Source organism: Lutra lutra, chromosome 9 (genome assembly GCF_902655055.1).
Source record: "Lutra lutra chromosome 9, mLutLut1.2, whole genome shotgun sequence".
Classification (NCBI taxonomy): Eukaryota; Metazoa; Chordata; class Mammalia; order Carnivora; family Mustelidae; genus Lutra; species Lutra lutra.
In genome coordinates this window covers 118,852,992-118,874,539 of record NC_062286.1, presented here as the reverse complement: position 1 = coordinate 118,874,539, position 21,548 = coordinate 118,852,992, and the positions used below count along the sequence as shown (strand labels likewise).

The following is a 21,548-nucleotide window of genomic DNA, read 5'->3' as shown; positions in this document are numbered from 1 at the left end:
GGCCCGGGTTCTTGAAGGTCAGGTTCATTCTCTGTTTACTGAGGAGCCTCCCTTCCCTGAGACACTGAAGACAGAATTCAGAATATCTCTCTCAGGAGCCGGGGGAACACAGGGGCACTTCAGGGTAGCCTCACCACCTCCCGGAATCCCTTAGCACACTCAGAACCAGACTCCTTCACAAGCAAAAATCATCTTTATTGCAACTGAGATTTTCCACCGTGACTGTAGCCATCCTCAGCCTCTCAAGGATCCATAGCCTGTGTGGCTGAGGGGAGGGACAGGCCTTCAGTGAGAACCAGCTATTCCTCTGGAATAGTCAGTAGCACATAACCCTGTGGATAGAAGCAGGTAGACACGCTCTATCTGTCCTCGCTGCCCATAAAACCAGCTCTCCCTGAGGTGGCTCAAGACATCTTGAGAGGGGTTGTAAATGTCCTAAGGGTACAACTTCCCCTGTTGGCAAGACGGCAGAGTCAGGGACAGACTGGACAAGGGGATAGATGGGAGGGGAAGAAGGGTCTTGGGAATGTTTGTGAAGGAAGGAACAGATCAGTCCTTGGAGCTCTTCCTAAAAACCTATCTAGCAAGAGTCCTCTAATGTTTCTGATGCATTGGGGTTTGTCCTGCTGGGTCACCCTGAGGTAGGTCTCTCATCCAGCTAGAGCCTTCCACCTGCTCCCACCCACAATGCCCAGACTATGCTGTTGGAATCCATCTGCTCCTCTACCTGTTTTTCCACCAAAGGGGGAGCTCTTGAGGGTTTCAGAGACTAGATCTAACTCCCAGCATCACTCAGCACATGGCCAGGCACAGAGCAGTCAGTGATATGTATTAATAGAATAAATAAATTAGTGACAGTGAATGAATGAGGGAGTGATCAGGGCAGCCATGTAAGGTTGTACAGATAGTGCACTGCCCAACTCCAGGTGATGTGGTTTGTGTACCACAGTATGGGTGGTGCATCTTAGAGTTCTGTAATATGTAACTGCCACAACAGTTCGAGGCAGCCTAGAAGTGAATCAGTGGGTGAGCCTACGAGCTATTGCCTCTATAGGTCAGGTTATGAGAGAGCTGTGTTGCTGTGTCCTGACTTTGTGCTTTTTGGCATTCAGAACGATGCCATTCCTGGCCCACCTTGCCAGGAGCTGTGGCATCATTCCTGGAGTAGCTCCAGCCCCTGTATTACCTGAAGTAGGTCTTCCAGCCCCAACCTAGGGTCATCCTGGGATGATCCCTCCCTGCCAGGGTCAGGTTCAAGGTCAGGGTGGGGTCCAGAGGAGGGATCTGGGGGAGGGGTCTGAGGATGGCGGTGGGGAGTGGGGGGCGGAGTAGCACAGGCCAGGAGCTGGGATTTTATGAGACAAACCACTGCTGCCTCCTCCCGCCTCCTGTGCCCTAACTTCTGGTTCCTGAATCCAGATTTCTAGTGTCTCCCAAATGTCAGGACTGGGAACCAGGCGTCCTGGGTCCAGAACTGGGGCATGAGCAGAGGGTCCTACAACTCAAACCTTATGTCTGAGATGGTGGGTCAGAGTCAGGCGGGGTGAAATCAGAGGTCCTAGCAGTTCCTTGTGCTTCTGAGGGGGAACCCTCTCCTCCACCTTATGTCCTTGTATCTTGATTTTATAGACAGGGACACCAGGCCACGGGAGGGGCGGTGGTTTGCCCGATGTCACCCAGACGGGGAGGCTTCTGTCTGATTCTCTCTCTGCCCTGCCCCCAGAGCCCTTTCAACACTGCTGTTTAAGAGTGGGAATCTGGGGAAGGTGGGAAACGGGGAAGTGAAGGGCATCTCTGAGCTCTGCCCCTTCCCACCAACCCCATCTGTCTCTTAGATTCACCGCACAGAGGGGTGGGATGAAGGCCAAGGAGGCGGGGTGACTCTAGGGGCAGATTCAGAGCTGGCACCCTCCCTTGACAGCAGCTCTGTGTTCCCTCTGCTGGTTTCCTTGGCCCTCTGCTCTTCGGCCTCATCTTCCTCCCGGGCAATTCGCCAGCCTAGTGCCGGCCCGGTTCCTACCCTCTGGCGGTTCACAGAAAGCAGGGGCCAGATGCAACAGCCCTGTCCTGGGGGTCAGGACACCTGAGTTCTAGGGAAGTGGGTGGTCCTGGCTAAGGGTAAAGGCTCTGAAGTTGGATAAACCCCAGTTGGAACCCTGGCTCTGTTGCCCTGGGCAAGTGTCTCTGCTTCTCTGAGCCTTAGTTCCCTCTTTTGTAAACTGGGCGAAATAATAACATCAACTTCATGCAGCTCATTGTGAAGACCACCTGTGTGCGGGACTGAAGCTGTTCATGAGCTTGGGGCCTGGCTCCCTGAGGGATTCATGGAGCCCCGTGGAGCCTCAGTTTGCTCATCTATAAATGGGGTTTCACATCCAGGATGCCTATGAGATGGTAAGACGAGGGAGGTAAAGGCCTGCCACATAGACGTGAGGCCCTCCTTGGCCTGAGCCTCAGCTTCTACCCTCGCAGGATGGGGACAAGGCACCTGCAGGACCCCCAAGACCCTTCTAACTCCGGTCTCCCTGGCGGGTCTCAGGATGCTCTTTTTCTTGGCATTTACCTTGGAGGGCTCCACTTGGGCCTGGTCAAAGGAGAGGCCCTTGATGTTGGGCAGCGGGAGGTTTTGTTCTCTGAGCAGCTCTGTGAAAGGTGTGGGGAGGGGAGCTCAGTGCCCTGGTGAGCACAGCGGGGGCCACGCCAGCCGACCCCTGTCTGCTGCACTGTCCAGAACAGGGAAAGGACTTGGCATGGTCCCTTTCTCTTCCCCTTCCCCAGGGCACACTGTCCCCTATCAGGCAACCCCACTCCAGAAAACCAGGTCTCTAAATAGCTACACTACCCATTTATTAAAAACCTATCTTGAGGGAATTTCTTCTTGAATATATTCAGTAACTATGAACACATTCTTATGAAGATATTCTTCTTAGCATCATTTTAAGTAATGTTCAGTTTGTTGAAGGCATTTTGGGAATCTATTAATGAATTTCATTCTCCTCATTTAATCGAGGAAAACCTCTGAAACAATGTTTTTGCTCTTAGAAATTTTAGAATGTTAGCGGAGACAGAAAACATCTCAGAAAAAAAGTTTAGACACAAGTCAGTATAAACTGAAAAGTCAACCTTAAAACACTGGGAATTTGGTTATATAATAAGAAAATATCCATTAAATGTATCCAAGAAAATATTCATGAATATACTCATTTACCAAATACATGAAAGGTAGTCCTTGGAGTAAGTTTTTGTTAAGTTGGTAAATGGTAAACTTGGAGAATTGGCCATTTAGTAAATTGAATTTCGAAGAATTAATCATTTGGCCAGCTGGTTTTGGGCAAACTGAGTTTCTGAGATTTGACTTCGAGGGCCTGGCGTGGGCCGCTCCTGCCCCAACCTTGGCGCTGACCAGTGCATATCTTGCCCTGGCTCCTACCATCATTTTGGGCTCAAGGGAGTGTCTCATACCCCTGTGCATTCTGGCCCAGTTAGGTGAGGGGCAGGACAGAGGAAGAGGGACATGTGCCTCTGGTCTCCCATCTGGCCTCTGATCTGCAGAGGCCCTGTCGCCAGCCTCCCAGCTCCCAGCTCCCAGCCTCTGGACCCTCCTCATTGCAATCCTCTCTCCGTGTTGGAACCAGAAGACGCTGACTCCAGCACAGGCTTCTGTGAATCTCTCTCCTCCCAGTTTTCTTACTCTTTGGCTGCTTCTCACAGGCAGTCCTCCTGTATTTCCCCAGTGGCTTTGGCCCTGTTCTTTTTCCCTTATTGGGGAACTATGGACAGCATCCCAGTGTGAAAGGCACCCCCTGGCCTAGGTGTTCAGACCCTGCAAGACTATCTAGGCTTCTTGAACGAGACCTAGCTCCTGGGTCATCTCTTGTCCCTCGCCATAGCTCTCTGTGGTCCAGGATCTAAGATACACTTACTGAATGAGCTGCCTGTGGAAGGCACTGGCCAGGTCAGGTGGCATCCTTGCCCACCTGAACTCACTGGCTGCCTTGCTAGACCTTCCATTACCACTCTTCCCCACTTCCAATTTGTCCCCCTTCTTGGACGCAGATTTACTTACTTTATGCCCAGAACATTCCCTGGCCATGTGGGCCATGGAATGATGCCAAACCCTTCACCCTGACCAGCATTTGAGCTCCTGCCTGCTCCTCTAGCCTCATTCTGCCATCCTAACAGGAGCCCTCAAGGTGGAGCACAGAGGGACGCCCTGTAAGGGAAGCAGAGAGCCAGATGCTGGGCTCAGCTCTGCCCGACTTCCTGGGTGGGAGGCACTGGACAGGATGTGGGGGACACAATGGAAAGCAAACATAGGGTCCCTGCCCTCAGGCAGCTTTACCATTTGTTTAAGGACAGAGGGGCTGACCAAAGAATCATGTGAGTAGGTGGGCGGTTGTTCCCCAGACAGTGTTGGGGGAGGGAGGGCAGTGGGTTCTGTGCCGCAGAGGAGCCGGGCTGGGCTCCACACTCCCCTAGAGCCCACTTTCCACGCTTCTCCCACTTCCTGGGGTCACCTCCCCCAAAGTCTGCCTGCACTCTGTTATCTCAGGGTCTGCTTCTGAGGGAGCCCGGACTGAGTGCTGTTTTGGAAAAGCTTGATTTTGTTGCTGATATCTAAACATAGGTGTCATGTCTCAAAAAGTCCAGGTTTACAGCATCTCTCGAAATACAAAAGATCCCCCTGCTGGCAGCTTTTGACTGAACTTCGTGTCAGCCACCCACCCAGGGCAGGGCCATCGGCCCCGCCCGGGTGGCTTCCTTTGTGAGTGGTAGCTCCCTGGACCCTGCAAGCCTGGAGATCTGGGCCATGGGCTCCACCGTCTCGAAGGACCCCTCCTGTTCTCACTTGCCACGATGATAGCCCCACTCCCCTAAGGAGCCCTTCCTGGCCACTCATCCCACTTCCGAGCTCCTGCCCACACCAGCTGCCTGGGCAAAGAACAGGAGGGCACCCAGGGGCCCTTCCCACCCTCCCATCTGCCACATCCCAAATTTCCATCTCTCCCCTGCCTCCATCTGCCTTGCCCGGGGGCCATTCTTAACCGACTCTGGGGGACCAGGCGGAAGCCAGCTGTCCCTGCAGAGCCCTGGACACAGTTGATGCTCCCAACTTCTGGTCTATGGGCTCGAGGAGAAACAAAGGGGCTCACCGTTGTGATGGGGCAAGAATAGCCTGTTCAGAAGCTCTAAGAGAAGGGCCTCCATACGTTTTTCCTATAACAGATGAAAAAGGAGCAGGTCACTTCGGCTGGGTTAGCAGATTCTGACTACGGGAATCAGGTGTCTCCACTGTACAGGTGCCCACAGGAGATCAGAGGTAGTCCCCAGGACTACTTTTTTAAAGGGCTTCGGAACCAGATGACCAAATAGTGAAAGGCCTGGGGAAAGTTAAAGGGCCTGAAAAGGAGTTACCCTCACCCTGGTCACAGGGACCATCTTCATAACTCTGTGGGATACCCCAGGGGAGAGCAAATAGGTTGGGCCAGAGGAAACCACAGGACCAGAGCTTCACAGGGACCAACTCTGGGTCAGTCCAAGGAGGAGCTCTCTAATGCTGAGACCTGTCTGATAATGGGACAGTAATTTTCTCATTGAGATAGCAAGCCTCCTGTTACTGGGATGTTTAAGAAGTTCAAGAGATTGATCAGGGCTGCCCCAACTCATTTGGACAGATTGGGAAAAGACTCCCTTTCTTTAAGACATTTGGGAGACTTTTATAAACACATTTATACCTGTATTATCTATGGTGTGGGTGTCTTGTACAGTGCACGACCAGTGCAACCATACCCAGCAGCCCTGGTATGGATGACTGCCCTCTGATGATGTCACAGAAGGGATCCCTGATCTGGGAAGATAATCTTTAGGACCTTTCATGTCTGGGATCCTAAGCAAGTAAGGCCAGAGCAAGGTCTGATAGAGCAGGGCTGATAATTTTATATAGCAGGGCTGATAATTTTCAAGTGTTTCCCAGTATATATTCTTGTTCAGCCCTTTCATTTTGTTGTTTTTTCCATCTTGCAGTCTTGCCCCATTAAGGGCTAAAATGTGAGTTCACGGTCCTGTGGAAGCGGAGGGTGGAGGAAGGTTCCCAGGGTGGAGAAAAGGGGGAGTTACTTTAGGGGGCCTCCCTCAGACAGGCAGAGGCAGTGAAAAGCTTTCAGTGTAGGAGCAAGAACCAACCCTGAGAGAAGAGACCCTGTGTTCCACCTGTGGACTCAAGAACAAGTGTGGCCACTCCCCCCACTGCCACCTGCCACCATCTTGTCCAAACCTCACCAGGCCTCTGTGTTGTCCTACCAGCCTGCTCGATGGCCTCCCTGCCTCCCTCCAGTCTGCTTCTTCTATGCTCGGAACCCTCCGTCAACTTTTATCACACTCAAGAAGAACCAGGACCCCACTGTTAGGCCCTGCTCACCCTCTGACCTCCCCTCAATCCCTCGGATCCAACCACCCTGGCCCCCTCCTGTTCCCCTGAACCATCAGGCACACCTTTGCCTTCGGACCTTGGGTTCCCTCTTCCCGATGCCCCCACTGTACCTCCCCCAGTCTTTGCTTGAACATTTACCTTCTCAGTGAGGCCTACTGAGTAGGCCTTTTTAGTATTACCCGCACCCGCCGTCCCGATCCCCCATCCCTTCTACTTTTTCAGAGCGTCAGCACCTGTTTCCATACAATGTATAATTCACCTGACGGGGCTTATTGTTTATGATCTGACCTCACCCTGCTGGAGTATGGGTGCCACAAGGGTCCTTTGTTTTGTTCACTGACATATCCCCAGTACTTAAGACGAGCCTGGGCACATAGTGGCTGCTCCGTAGTTGTTTGTTAAGTGTATGAAAGAGCGAAGTGAACAAGTTTAAGTTCTGGGGGCTCCCCTGACCCCACTGAGTATGGGGACACCAGGGCAAGATGAGATCAATGATAGAAAATGAGTGAGGCTTTCAACTGCCTACATCGGTGACTCAGGGTCTTTTTCCGGGCCTGCTGATGGGGCCTTCAGGACCGCGGAGAGGCAAGAGGTAAGGGGAGACTCACCTGCTTTGCAAGGCCAGCAGGGTAAGGGCCCAGGGTGACTGTGGTGCTAGCAGAGAAAAGAGATCACCCTTTCAGGTCATGACAGCTGCTTGGAGGTGCCGTGCTCAGTGAGCCTTGGTCACAGCACCTCCTCACTCCTCTCCCCCACGACCTTGTGCGCACTGCTCTGTGCGCTGACAGTGGGCACGGGAATGTACCCCTGACCACCCCCCACCCCCCCACTCCCCTACCAAGAGCGCTTCTTATTTCTTCTGAACATCCAAAACCAAACAACATTACCTGTTTGGAGTGAACTGGAGTTTTAACTCCTGATTTCTCGAAGAAAACACGGCTTTCGAAAGAAGATTCTATGGGAGTTGAAATCAAGTGAGAACAGGAGAGGAGTTTATGTTCCAGCTAGAGGGATTCCCTTTGCCCTGACCCCCATGAATGCTTGTGAGAGGGCTGGCCCCTCTCACATGGTGCTCTCCCCGCTGCCCCACCTGCTGGTTCTTTGTGTCCAGACCATGCCTATGTGGGTGTGGCCATGGGAAAGGACACTGGCGATGCTGGGTGCTCCCAGAAGACAGGGCAGGCTGGGGCTGGGTATGAGGCTCAGCCCAGTAGAAAGAAAATCTTTTGCAATGAGGCACTTAGCTGTAGAATCACTGTTGCTAGAAGCCGGAGGGCACCTTGGTTTTGAGGGGGTTGTTTATGGGCCTCTGTGATTCCCATGGTTACCTCATAGACCAGAAGTAGGACTTTCCACTGCCAATTAAAGATGACCGATTTCTTTTCTTTTCTTTTTTTTTTTTTTTTTAGGTTTTTATTTATTTATTTAAGTAATCTCTACGCCCAACAAGGGGCTTGAACTCACAATTCCGAGATAAGAGTCACACGCTCTTCTCACTGAGCCAGCCAGGCACCCCAGAGATGACCAGTCTCTTGACCACAGAGTCATGCCAACTCCGGTGGCAGACCCCAAGGTCCTGTGAACATCGGGTGCTGCGGGGCTCTCCTGTGGCACAGCCACCCTCCAGGCCCTCGTATCTGAGGGAACTCCCCAATTTTAAGGTCTGTGGAATGGGAAGTAGGGATCCTAAGGGGGCTTAGAATGGAGAAGTAGAGACTTCGGGGAAAGCTGTATTTCCCCAGAAATAGAGCAGAGAACACAGGCATGCTGAGTCCCTTTTGAATTGATCTCTCTCCTGGCTTTGGGGACAAGGGCTTCTGATGGAGCCACATCCAGGGAAGAAGTCAGAAGACTTGACAGCTCTCTGCGAGGCCCTGAGCCTTGCAGCAAGGGGGTGGGAGGGAAAACCCTTTAGTTGCCGAGGAGGTCTGTGGGGGGCACAGGGAGCTGCACTTAGGGGCACCGGGACTCAAGCATGTTAATGTGCTGGTGACAGGCACAGCTGTTTGGGTGTGGACCGATGGAATATGAGCAGGAGACCCGGTGTGAGGGCAGCCGCTGCCTCAGTCAGTGGACCCTCGAGGGGTCCCCACGTGGACCCAGATCCCCCTGAGGAACAAAGAATTTCAAGGCTTACTCACCCAGGAAACGGAGACAGAGGAGGTGTTGCCGGGCCCCAGCAGCACCAGCGAGCCCGGCTGGGTGACGGTGGCGGCGTGGCCATCAGTGTGGACAGTGGGAGGGTCGGGGGCGATGAGGGTCACTCTCACACTTGCTCTGGACTGCTTAGAAGTCTGAATGAAGTTAAAGCGGAAAAGGGGCAGACAGGGAGAGAGGATGGAGTTCCTTAATTCCCAGCTTGGAGGAACGGGAACAGGATTGTCTTTGGAGCCTGGGTCTCGGAATTTGTATTCTATCTGCTGCAACTTGCTGCATGACCTTGGGGAGTTTACTTCAACCTCCCTGCGCTCCCTTAAGGTGAGATGGCATCCTCCTTTGCTTGGGCACATGTAGCAGGTAAGAACATAGATTGTTGGGGCCAGACCCCCAGCTCCACCACTTGTAGGCTATGTGGCCTGAGACAAGTTTCTTCAACTCTCTGTTTTCATACTTGTCAAATAAGGACAATCGTGCCTCTTCTATAAGGTTGTTGTGTAGATTAGATGAATTCAGTCATGGAGAATGCTTAGCACGGAGCCCGGCAGTTCATGATGCTATGGTTATCTGTTGGGATTATGGTTTGTTCATCAGGTGCCATATTCTAATAGCCTTTGGAGAGAGGACACTGAGCATGGATTGTGGAGTCCAGGACTGACTTCAAATCCTGGTTCTGCCGCTTGCTCAGCAATATGAGCTTGAGCAACTGAAGTCACCTTGCTGTGCCTGTTTGCTGACATATGAAGATGGGATAAAGCGTGGGGTGTCTGGGGCTTAGTGGCTGTAGGTGAAGGGGCCTGGGACACAGTCACTGCTCACTGCTGCTCGCATGCACACCTCTGTCTGCCTCAGTAGGTACGCCCTAGCAGAGTCATGGTGCCAGCCACCTGGCCGGGCCGATGAGCTAAATGCCTACTTGAGTCAATGCCTCTAAACTTTATGGCGCCTGAGAATTTCGGAGTCCATAGTAGGGAACTCTGGCCAAATGGAGCTTGCTTGGGGGCCCAACCCTGACCCGATCCCAGACTCTTCCCTGAGATCCTGGTGGGGATCTCCTGGAAGGGGAAGGAAGCTGGCAACACACCTACCCGGGGCCCAGGCTCCTGCTCTCCTGGGGGCAACAGTTGAATGAGCTTGGCAGCCTGGAAAAAGGGCAAAAATGTGGCATTTAGAATCCTGTAAATCTGTTCTGAGCGGCTTGGGGGTAGGGGTATCTGTGGGGTTCAGTGAGGTATAATTGCTTCCAAATGAATGTATGACCTACATGTCAGTCACTGTGAGCTTGGGAGGAGCCATTCACCTGGTTTCTCACCATGATCTATCTGGAAACATTAACATTTTATTGTTTCAGTGATCTCCCCCCCGCCCCAATATTTCACTGTGAAGATTGCCACACAGACAGCAAAGCAGAAAAAATTTTAGAGGAACATTTGTATATTCATCACCTAGATTCTTCAATGAACATTTCCTCTCCTTGCTTTTATCACATTTCTACCCATCTATCCGTACTCCTTCCATTTTTGAAAATCACCAATCATGATAGGAAACAGTAAAAAAAATGTATAAAGTAAAAAGTACAAGTCTACCCCAACACCTCTTCCCCTTTTCCTCCAAATTCTATTTTCAGAGGTAACTACTGTTGGCATTTTGGTGTATACCCTGACTGTTTTCTTTTCTTTTTTAAAATTTTTTTAAAAAAGATTTTATTTATTTATTTATTTGACAGACAGAGATCACAAGTAGGCTGAGAGGCAGGCAGAGAGAGAGGAGGAAGCAGGCTCCCCGCTGAGCAGAGAGCCTGATCCGATGCAGGCTCAATCCCAGGACCCTGAGATCATGGCCTGAGCCGAAGGCAGAGGCTTTAACCCACTGAGCCACCCAGGCGCCCCTCCTGACTGTTTTCTACCCACATGGAAGCATGCGCAGATGAGATCTTCCAAACCACGTAGTCCTGCACCTTATTTTTTTTCTCTCAAGGTCAGTATATATAGAACAAACCCATTCTTTAGCAGCTGCATAGTGTTCTGCCTTATATGACCATAACCAGACTCATTTTACCAATTTGTTATTAATGGAGACCTAGGTTAACTTTATTCTTCACCTGGTAGGAAGTGAAACCTAAAAGAGCACCGTTGCACAAATACCCTTGCCCACTGGTGTAAGAATTTCTGCAGACATGGAATTACCGTGTTCACTTACAATTCTTCCAGAGCTGCCCTGTCTCTGTGGGAAGGAGGGAATTGCAGGGCGAGACCGGACTCCATTCCTGATCTCACCTGCTCGGTCACCTTGGGCAAGTCACTTTCCCTATCTGGGCCTTTGTTTCCTTATGTAAAAAAAACGGAGCAAAACTTTAGATACCGGGGTGCCTGGGTGGCTCAGTGGGTTAAGCCTCTGCCTTCGGCTCAGGTCGTGATCTTGGGGTCCTGGGATTGAGCCCCGCATCGGGCTCCCTGCTCCGCAGAAGAGCCTGCTTCTCTCTCTCCCTCTGCCTGCTGCTCTGCTTACTTGTGCTCTCTATCAAATAAATAAATAAAATCTTTAAAAAAAATTAGATCCCTTCTAGATACAGATCTTGGGATTTCGTATTTGAGTGTTTATGGGGCACCCACCCATAGTCCCTGTCCTTAAAACGGGGGCTATAGTGAACACACAAAGTTCAATAATAAACCCCAATATACGTACACATGTGTCTGTGTATACACATGACTCTGCATATTTAACTCTATCCATACACATACACAGTGTAATCAGTGTCTCGAAGGGAGAAGGACAGAGAGAGAGAGAGGAAGTAGAGAGGAAAAGGGGGAAGGCTTATCTTAAGTGTTTCACTGTGGTGGTCAAGGAAGGGCTCTCTGAGGAGATGACATTTGCACTAAGACCAACAGTGGCAGGAAGAATGTTCTGGGCAGAGCAACTAGCATGTACAAAGGCCCTGAGGTGGGTAACAGCTCAGCTTGTGTGTCTGGAGTGTAGTGGGTAAGGAGACAGAGCTGGAGAGGTCAGCAGGGTACTAACTTCAGGGAAGAGACTAGGTGTGGTGAGGAGCTCCTACGGGCTTTGCAGCAGTGACATTTGTGGATTTCTCCCTCATGTGATCCCCTCATCAACCCTGGGCACTTGCTCTTCTTGCAGACTTCTGTGCCTCCTTGTCCCCAGTCAGGCCACCTCCTCAGAGATGTATTCACTGACTATGGCACCCAGGACAGCCCTGTCATCCCCACCAGTCACTTGCTGACCCATTGGTCTTATTATAAATAAGCTAAATTATTTTATTTATCTGGCTGTTTCCTTGTTCAGGTTCTTTTCTCCCCCTTGACTTTGAGATCTGTAAGGGCAGGGACCCTGGGTGCACAGGGCCTGGCACATATTGGCTTTCAGTAAATATTTGTGGCATGAATGAATGGATGTGTTATGAAGAGAAAAACAATGCACCTGGTTGTTCAAGGAAGTCTTCCTAGAGGGGAGGACTTCTGTGCTGGGTTCTGAAGGCTGAATAGGAGTTCTCCCGGGAGGTCCAGAGAGAAGTGACTTATTTAGGTCCACCCAGAAAGGCACTTCTGCCAGCTGGGCCTTGGTTTCTTCATGTGAAAAGTAAAGCAATAAAATTATGTTATTCCTCTTTCTCGAGCACTCACTTTGGAGTCCTGAGGGTCCACTTGGATCTCGTTGCTGGTGTAGAGGCAGGACAGGATGTCATTGTAGGTTTCTAGCCCAAAAGCCAGGTCCGCCATGCTGCCTTGGGCTAACTTTGGAAGGGGTTGGGGGGTCAAGCCGGCAGGTCTTCGGGGTCTCCGGCTGGGGCCGCAGGGTGTCACAAGCTTCAGAAACACAAAGGAGAAACTCAGTGGGAACAGCTTCTCTGGCCAACAACCGGTTACAGCTGTAACCAATATCAAGGGCTCACTATGTGTTAGGCAGTCCTAAACACACGTGCACAATCTCATTTCAACCTTACAAGGGTGCTGTGAGCTGGGAACTGTAACTGTCCCCGTTTGACAGATGAGGAAACAGAAGCCCAGAGGGGGTAAAGTGACTTTCTCAAGGTCCTACACAGGGTAGGGGGGGAGCTGGGTTTTGAACTCACGAGCCCCCGCTCCTCACTTCTTCCTTATCTGACCCATTCCCTTCTCTGTGCTTTTGTTAACAGTGCCTCCTTCCTATCCTCTCCTATCCTTCCTGTCTGCCTGACCCACCTCCAACCATTCCATGGGGAGGGGGAAGGAGCAGTGAACGGGAGTTGGGCAGCCAGCCTCATCCCTTTTCTGGGCCTTGGTTTCCCCATCTAAAGGGTCCCTGCCAGCTGGGCATTACGCATGATCCCGTACCCCTGAACTGTCCCAACTGCCCTCTTGTTGGAGGCTGATCCCCGCTCACAGGACACCCAGCCCTGTGGCCTCTCCTGCTCTCCAGGGTTGAGGTGGGACTCTCTGGGCTCAGTACTGGCTCCCGAGGGCAGACACCTGCCAGCTCTCCCCTTACTTCTCCCTCCTTCTCTCTCTCCTCCTCTTTTGCCTACTACCTCCTTTTACCTGCTCTTCCTCCTCTTCCTTCTCCTCTTTCTGTCTCCTATCCAGAGAAGCCCCATGTCACTTTCCTTTTTTGGCTATCATCCCCCAGGCCAGCAGATGTCCCCGGAGGGGTCTGCCCTGGCCAGCGGGACTGGCCTACCCGGACATTCATCAGGATGGCCTCGTCTGTGAACTCCGTGGTGGTGACATAGTACTGGAAGTCTTCCGGCCCGGAGATGGCTAGGGCTGCAATGAAACGAGGATTCAGCTTCCCCTGGGGGAGGGTGGAAAGGTGTGGGGAAGCAGTGAAGCAGGCAGAAATCTATTCTCCGTCTCTGCTTAGCTTGAAGTTGCTTGTGGGCTAGGTCTATGCTTCTTGGGACAACGAACATTTATCAAGCAATAGCTTCGTGCCTGGTTCTAGGTATTATTGCAGCAGTGCAGTCCGCTCTGCATGTCTAGCATTAGTCCCATTTTACAGATTGGGAGACTGAGGCTCCAAGGGAAAATGACCTGCTGAGGTCAGAAGGCATAGTGCCCTTTCTCGCTCCCACTAGAAAGGAGGCTCCATGTGGGTAGGCTTTGTTTTGTTTCCTGTCATATTCTCAGAGCCCAGAGCATCATTCTTGGCACACAGTAGGAGAATGGAAAATAAACCGCTTCCTCGGCCAGGAGCTAACGTACGCAGAGTGACATGCAGCAGGCCTTCCAGCAGTGAGTTGAGTAGGGTCGTTGCCAAGGGGCACACCTGCAGGGAAGGCATGATGGGGTCCTTGTCAGGTCGAAGTGCTCTCCCTCAGGGTCACACCCCTGTCCCAGGAGGCAGAGGAGGAAAAACAACATACTATCTTCTGCAGGAGGAAGGGCAATGCCTCATCCAGGACGCTTGTCACCAACTCCAGAGCTGCGTTTGCGAGGAGGGGGTTCATCCTAGTGGTGGGGGAGGGCAGGTGGGGTCTGAGACACTATGGAAGGGGAACCTGAGGCCAGATGCAGGAGTCCAGGGCAGGGCTGCTGGGCTTATGTAATAATGGAAACTCTAGAGTGGCTGCTTCCTTCCTGTGTCTCTCTTCTCCTCTCCCACCCCTACCCTTTCCTTTTCTGTTTTGTCTCCTTCATGCCTTCTTGCTCCCTCTCCAAGACATCCTCTTCGTCTTTATTTCTTCCTGATCATCCCTCTCTGTCTCCATCTCTTTATTTCCTCTCTGATAAAGGTCTCTGGGATTTTCAAGGAGGGAGAGTGATGGAAGGCTTCCTGGAGGAGGTGGTTTTCGTGCTAAGGTTGTCTCAGCATGTGGATTAGCTCATCTTTTCCCCATAGCCATGCCATGCTGGCTGGGTTTGGTAGGCAGTTCCATTTTACTGGTGAGGAAACAGGCTCTAGAAGTCAAATAGCTTGTACAGGGCCCCTGAGTGAGGAAGCAGGCAAGCTGAGACTTGACCTGGGTGGATGCCCACTCTCAGCCATGACATTCAATGTCGAGAGAGGAAATGCTGATGGATGGTGTATGCCGCTTGTAGCCTCGGAGATGACCCTACCCCTGATGCCCTTGGTCACTCAGAAAACGAGGCTGGGGAGAGGCAGCCCCGGGGATGAGTCCCAGTGAAGGGCTGGGCAGCAGGAGCAGTGCCGGAAGTCCCGGCACCTGCTCCTGCCCCGTGGGAGCACAGGTGTGGGCAGGTACTCACTGCTCCAGGACCTTGATGCTTAGGTATCCCGGTGGGGTGTGGCACTCCTCGAACATCACCTTGGTCTTGTTCCCCGTCTGTTCCAGCCGTACCCCAATGCGAATGTTCTTGATGACTCTGAGCCGTAGTACCCTGTAGGGACAGCGTGTCCAGGCAGGCTCCAAGCCACAGCCTAAGGTGGAGGCTGGAAGTCACAGGCTAGTGACCTGCAGCTGCCTGCGGGGCTCGAGTGAAAAACTAGGAGAGTCGTTAAAGATACGGATCTCGTGCCTGGGAAAACCTGAGAGATCTGCCAGCACCAGCCTGCGTCCTCATAGTGGGGCTGATGGTGACCTTGAGCTGGGCCACAGGTGCTCGTGGTGCTCCACTCCCACCAGGCCAAGGGCTAAGCTGTGTTTTTTTTTTTTTTTTAATGTTAGCTTTTCTATTTTTTTTTAAAGATTTTATTTATTTATTTGTCAGAGAGAGAGAGAGAGAGAGAGAGAGCAAGCGAACACAGGCAGAGTGGCAGGCAGAGTCAGAGGGAGAAGTAGGCTCCCTGCCGAGCAAGGAGCCCAATGTGGTACTCGATCCCAGGATGCTGGGATCATGACCTGAACCGAAGGCAGCTGCTTAACCAATTGAGCCATCCAGGCGTCCCCAAGTTGTGTTTTTATTGCCCATCACTACGAGGGCGATGATAAGAGAGAAATATTTCTCTGTGCTCCCTTATCTATTAAAAAGGGAAGCTAGACCAAGAAAGCCACATTTTTACAAGAAAACCAGGGGTGGACATATTCCTGAAGGGCATTTACAAAGATTTGTTTCACGTGCCGACCCCACCTGTAGCTCTCCCTCTGTTGCCTGCTGTGGTCCAAGCTCTTGGGTCGGCAGTGAACGCTCACCACAGCCAAGGGCAGAGGATCATACCCATTTTGTAGATGAGGAAACCAAGGCCCAGGGAACAGAGGCCCTTGTTCAAGTTGCCTGGCTGGTGAGCGGGAGCGGAGGCCTGGGGTGCAGAGCTCTGAGGTGAGCTTGCAGTCGCCCGCTTCAGATCATCCCGCTTCTGCATCCGCCTCTCCCTCAGGTGGGACACATGCTCCCTGACCTGGGGGTCCGAGGACACTGATGCCTCACCGTGCGGTCCTGGCTAGGTCCCTCTCCCACTCTGTGCCCTTGTTTCTCCGTCAGTAAAAATGAATTTGAAACACGCCCCAATGGCAAAGATTATTATAACCCTTCTCATGACAGAGGCAGGAGGCCTTTGCTGGCCCTGCACAGCTGCCTCTTGAGTCATAGCCATGAGGGTGGGCCTGCCAGGCACCGAGGAAGGGGGGACCAAGTACCCCGTGTACTCACTCCTGGAGCGAGAGGTACAGTTTGCTTCGCAGAGTGACCTGCAGCAGGCTGTCGCTCAGGATACGTAGGGTAACCTCAGGTCCTTTGACGTCTTCTATGACCAGCCTGCAAGAGGGGTTCAGGGGGTGTTGGTACGGCCTGCTAAGGCTGCTGTAGTTCTGTATCACGTGTGTCTGGGTTGGCTGGACTAAGGGGATCCCAGGAGGAGTAGGAGCAGCTTTGGGACAACCCCATCTCTGAGCCCTAGCCCAGATGAAGAACAATGGGACCGTAGTTCCAGCGCCCAAGCCTTCAAGAGCTGGCTGAGTCCCTTCCCTTCTTCCGGCCTCAGTATCACCCTCTACAAAATGGGGAGAATACTGTAGAGGGGCTGTCTATGTGCCTTGAGCCCTTGAGCCTGTCTGAATTCAAGTATATGCATTCTGCAAAAGGGAAGCAGGCGGGCAAAAGTCAGAGAAAGCAAGATGACTGGTGATCCCACCGCTAAGGGACCATCTGCCTGGCCGAGCATTCCGGGGGAGGACATGAGCCTTCTACTCCCCTCAGTGATGTTGGTTCCCAGCATCTCCCCGAGCTGAGAGGAACCCAGAGTACTTTTTGAACATGAGATACAAGCTGGTGATTCATCTGCTGTCCACTAGAATGGGCAGCAAACCGCCCCCAACCAGGAGAGAGGCGTGGAGGCAGCCGTGCCCACACCTTGATCTTGGACTTCTGGCCTTCAGAACCATGACACCATGAATCCCTGTTGGGTGAGCCACAGGAATTCCTGTTGCGTGGTACTTTGTTACAGCAGTCCTGACAAACTCTACAATCAGAAAACCTAGATTTTGATTCAAACCCTTTTGATTTTTACATGTAGGCAATTCGTTAAATGTTTCTAATTTTTAAAAATGAAAATATTTTAAAAACACCATGCAAGTTTGCAATACCCAAGTGGAGGCTGAGTGTGGAGGTCTGGAGGGGTGCCAGCCTGAGACCCTCGATCCAGACTCTGCTTTGTTCCTTGGATGATTTTAAGTGGCTTGGAGAGATTTAGAACAAGAAAGATGCACTTGCCTGAGTGCCTTCCAGGCTGCAGAGAACCTCCCAGGACCCCCACCGGGCCTCCCACCTGTCCAGGGATCCATTTGACATGTGAGAACGTTGTGGCTCAGGGAAAGGGCTGAGCCTGAAGCGGGAAGAAAGGTCAGAGTCAGCCTCTGCAGACTCACCCGCCAGCCTGGAGCAGCTCTGTCAGCAGTGGGAGGCTCTTCCCTGAGAGCAGGTCCCCGACCAGGGACATATCAAGCCCACTGCTCTTCTTGGAGAGGCCTTCTTTTACGAAGGGCAGGTGGTCCAGGATGGTGACACCTTCACTGGTGGGCCCTGTCACGGGAATCCTGGCCATGCGGTCCAGGATGTGGTTTTCCGAGAATAGGTCTGAAATGTCTGAGGACACGAGCCTCTCCTCAAGGTGGGGCTCACCGTTCATTCAGTCATTCAACAAACACCCACTGGCACCCGCTCAGTCAGCAACTTGGATGGTCATTTAGCAGCAAGTATTTATTAAGTGCACGCTCTCTTTTGGGCTCAGGGAATGGGAACAGTGTGCAGTCTGCCAGTGAGGAGTGTACATTCTGGTGGGAGAGACAGACAACCACCCAGCATCCCGATAAGCCAACAAGGCAATTTTTGAAAGTAAGTGCTACAAAGAAAATGAAATGGAGTTGAGTTGGAAGATGACTGGGGTGAAGGTCTACTTTTGATAGGGTGGTCAGGGAAAGCCTCTTTGAGGAGGAGGCATTTGAGCTGACCTGAGTCAAGTGGAGGAATCCATTATTGCAAGATCTGGGAGGAGAGCAAATGAGGCAGGGGGAACATCATGTACAAAGGCTTGAGGTGATAATGAGTCTGGTGAATTTATTAAAATGAAAGATCATTGGGGTTAGGCTGCAGTGAATGGGGTAGGAGGTGGGTGGGCATTGAAAAAAAGGAGCTCATGGTCAAAAGGGAGAGAGACAGACAGGATAACTACAACACATCAGGCCAATGCCATAGATGAGGCTTTACCAAAGGGCTGTGGGAACTCAGAGGAAGGAGACTCCTGCCTGGGAAAACTGGGAGGGACTTTGAGAGCTTTGCCTTAAAGGATGAGTCAGAATTTGCCACGTTGGGAAGTAGGGAAAGAGACTTGTAGATGGAAGAAACATCACAGGAAGAGAGGGAGACTGGGAAGTCATTCAAGGCCCTGTATCCCCGGCCTCTTCCACTCCAGGTGGCAGTGGAAGAGGCCGGGGATACAGGGCCTTGAATGCCAAGGTGAGGAGTTTGGAGCGTCTCTTGAGGGTACTGGGGAGCCACAGCAGGTATTAGAGTAGTATAAAGATGAGGTCAGGTCTAGGTGAAGGAAGGCAAATTCTGCTGCTGGTGATGGGGAGGCCAAAAGAGGAGAAGCCTTGGGGAGGGTGATGGCACCATCTTCCACCCCTTCCCTTCCCTGAGATCTTGTCTTCTAAAGCCCACCCCCTAAATTTTACCTGTTTCCAGCTGATTCTTGCTGATTCGCAGGTAGAGCAGATGTTGGGCCTTCCCTTGAGCCTGGGACAGCAGCCCCCAGCATAGCAGTGACCCCCAGAACAGCAGCATCCTCTCAGTCATGACCTGTGGAATAGAGCTGGGAACCCCAGTGGCCACCTCCATATGCCCACTAGGGACCCATTGTCTAGGGTCTCCTAGTTCTGCCTCCCCTAGAACCTCTCTCCAGCTTTCCTCTCCTTGCCGTTCCCCCTAGCTCCAGATCTGCTAGTCCTTGAACCCTACCTGCACTTCTCACCACCTCACCCTAGTGCTTTCTGTTCCTTCTTCCTGGAATGCCCTTCCGCATCATGTGGACTGCTTTCAAATCCAGGCTCTGTTACTGCCTGACTGTGTGACCCTGAGCAGCTTACTCAACCTCTCTGTGCCTCAGTGTTCTCATCTGTAAAATGGGGATGAACATGGTGGTGGTGAGGAATGCATTCAACCCAGTAGGTGCAGAGTGCTTAGCAAGCCGGGTGCTCACAGCTGTTACTGTGGCTGGGCGACCTTGTGAGATGGCAGCAGATACCGCACTCCCTTTGGACTGCGGACGTTTCTTGATCTTGACGGAGGACAACAGATGAGGGTCCTGGGGCAGGTGTTAGACTGGTTGGGGTGGGCACTGGGGAAGGGGCTTGAAGGCACCACTCTTTACCAGCTAGTAGGGAAATATTTCAATATTTCAACCAGGATGTATGTACAGGTTCTCACCAGCTAAACTTCAGCCCTGACCAGGTGGACAAAGGACGTAGTTAAGATCCTGAGCCCACAGGCAGGGGGCCCTCTGGGTGGGCAAGGCTGTGCCTCAGCAGATGCAGCCTCTGGGACTTCAAGGCAGAGACCAGCTGGGATGCAGATGGCTCCAGCATCAGCAGGGCCCACCGGGGAGCCCCCCTGACCCCCATGCTGTGCCCATGAGGCAGCCACTCAGAGGGTAAACGCTGCCACTGAGCAAGGACAGGAGGCCCCCAAAGGCTGAGTGTACTCTGAAGTACCTGAGAAAATCCTGGCAATGCCTTGAATTAGTAGCATCCAGTTTTTTGTTGCTTGGTGTCATAGGAGCTCAGAACAGTGATTATGCTGGGTAATAAAAAATGCAATTGTTCGCTTTCATATGCGAGTTTTGGATGGGAAAGTTGGTTCTCGTGGCATTAAACAGTCATATTTTGCTTCCAGCGTGAACTGAAATTCACCCACGATTCATCCCACCAGAGTTTAGTTGGTCCCTATTTTGGTACTTTTCTCAGTCAATTCACCCATGTCGGGTGTCTCCCTCCCTCCTGCCCTTCGTACATCACACCATGTTCTAGCTCTCCCCTCTTGCCTTAAGTCATCCTGACCAGCCCCAATTTCCACCTGAGTGGTTTCTAGGGAGCAGGCAGTGTGCCAAGAACATTGTGAAGCTTCATCACATCACTGAGTCCCCACCGCAATGGTCTGGGATCACGGATCTCAAGTCCAATTTACAGATGACAGAACTGAGGCTCAGAGAGGAAAGACGAATCACCCAAGGTCACACAGGTGGCAGCGCTTGGATTCGAACTACTAAGAACCTGTGCACCAATCCACATTCTTGTAGGTGCTCAGGAAACATTTGAGAAGTGCCCTCTTTGTCCTTACCTCTCCAATCACAGGATTGCCCGGAGTCTCCCTGGTCTCTGTCTCCAGCCTTCCAGAAAGGCACAACTTTTATAACCTGAGCTCTGAAGCCCAGAGGGGTGGGGCCAGGGTTTGTGCTCAGAGGAGCTCTTCAGTGGAGGAAGGGGTCCTCTTGGCATCAGGTGGCAAGGGGCTGCTGGCCAAAACCGATAGGACTCATCACTGAGGCCTGAGGGGCAGGCCCTGGGCCCAGGGCCAACAGACCTCCGGGGGAAGGAGGGAGGGGGCTCCGTGGGTTTGGGGGTGGGTCCTTTCCCTTAGGAATGACATCAGAGCCATGGAGCCTGGGGCAGGGCCTTCAGCTCTTGGGAGAGAGCCAAGGAGGCTCCCAATACAGGATGTGTCAGTCTCAGAACCTAAGCAAGTAAGGGAGCATGTTGGGGGTGTGTGTGGTGGAGAGCAGGCGAGTGGTAGAGCCAGCCCTTTCCATACATGGTTCTGTGCTGTGCCTCTGCAGCCAGACAGGCCTGGGTTCAAATCCCACAGTCACTCAGTAACTGGATAACCGTGGGCAAGTTGCTTTTTCATTCAAGCCTCACTTTTCATGTCTGTAAAGTGGTAATAACAAATCCATCGAAGTCTTTGCGGTATTTGTGAAGATTCAGGGAGGTAACTCAGAGAGATGTCAGCACAGGGCCTGATCCAGAGGAAGGGTTAAAAAAAACTACTTATTTTAATTTTCATCTTAGAGAGAAGAACACTGCGTCTTCGAGGGGTTAAGTGATTTGCTCAAGGTCACATAGCCAGTCCACTGTGGCAAAAGTAGGATTTGAAATCAGGTCCCAGAGAAGGGACTGGCTACCCAGTGGAAGGGAAATTTGGTGTGCGAAGGTCCTCTTACATGGGTGTCCTGGTGTCCCCATTGTGAGTGGGCGCAGCTGGCAGGGTCGGTGCGGACCCCTGCATTAACTAAGGCCTGCAGGTGGCGGATCTGAGAAGTGATCCCAGGAGAGGCCAGGAGATGGGGAAAGAGAGGCGGGGAAGGAGCCGGCCCAAAAAGATGTGTTAGTAAGCAAGTGACCCTCCACCCCCACCCCACGGTGGGCTCCATCCTGTGGGGGCGCTGTGGGAGCCAGTGTGGAGTTGCCCCCTGACCTAGTGGGCGAGGAAGCAGGTTATTTTTCCACCAACCTCCAGGACGCCTCTCCTCCAGGAAGAGATCATGGGTGCCTGGAACCTGGGAGCCAGGGCTGTTTTGGAGA

At 52.2% G+C, this 21,548-nt stretch overlaps 1 protein-coding gene across 1 annotated transcript; it reads right to left on the bottom strand.

Annotated features, from left to right (window-relative positions):
• Window positions 1–299: 299 nt before the first annotated feature.
• Window positions 300–20,362, bottom strand: LOC125109261 (uncharacterized). Its single transcript, XM_047746079.1, has 16 exons — window positions 20,308–20,362; window positions 18,648–18,771; window positions 17,343–17,559; window positions 16,129–16,233; window positions 14,788–14,919; window positions 13,944–14,028; window positions 13,783–13,846; window positions 13,259–13,344; window positions 12,226–12,408; window positions 9,676–9,729; window positions 8,572–8,724; window positions 7,318–7,385; window positions 7,039–7,084; window positions 5,154–5,217; window positions 2,564–2,643; window positions 300–332 (listed from the first exon to the last, which is right to left on the bottom strand). Exons 2-16 carry the CDS (start codon window positions 18,766–18,768, stop codon window positions 300–302), a joined length of 1,491 nt encoding a protein of 496 aa, XP_047602035.1. The 5' UTR covers window positions 18,769–18,771; window positions 20,308–20,362.
• Between the last annotated feature and the right edge of the window lie 1,186 nt (window positions 20,363–21,548).

What these genes read in the sequence shown, in the direction of transcription:
- LOC125109261 (XM_047746079.1), bottom strand. Translation starts at nt 18,768, where the DNA reads ATGACTGAGAGGATGCTGCTGTTCTGGGGGTCACTGCTATGCTGGGGG. An exon ending in AGCAGGAGCCTGGGCCCCGG is followed by an intron (nt 8,725 to 9,675) that starts GTAGGTGTGTTG and finishes AACTTCATTCAG; the next exon opens with ACTTCTAAGCAGTCCAGAGC. An exon ending in CCTCTGTCTCCGTTTCCTGG is followed by an intron (nt 7,386 to 8,571) that starts GTGAGTAAGCCT and finishes CAACTCCCATAG; the next exon opens with AATCTTCTTTCGAAAGCCGT.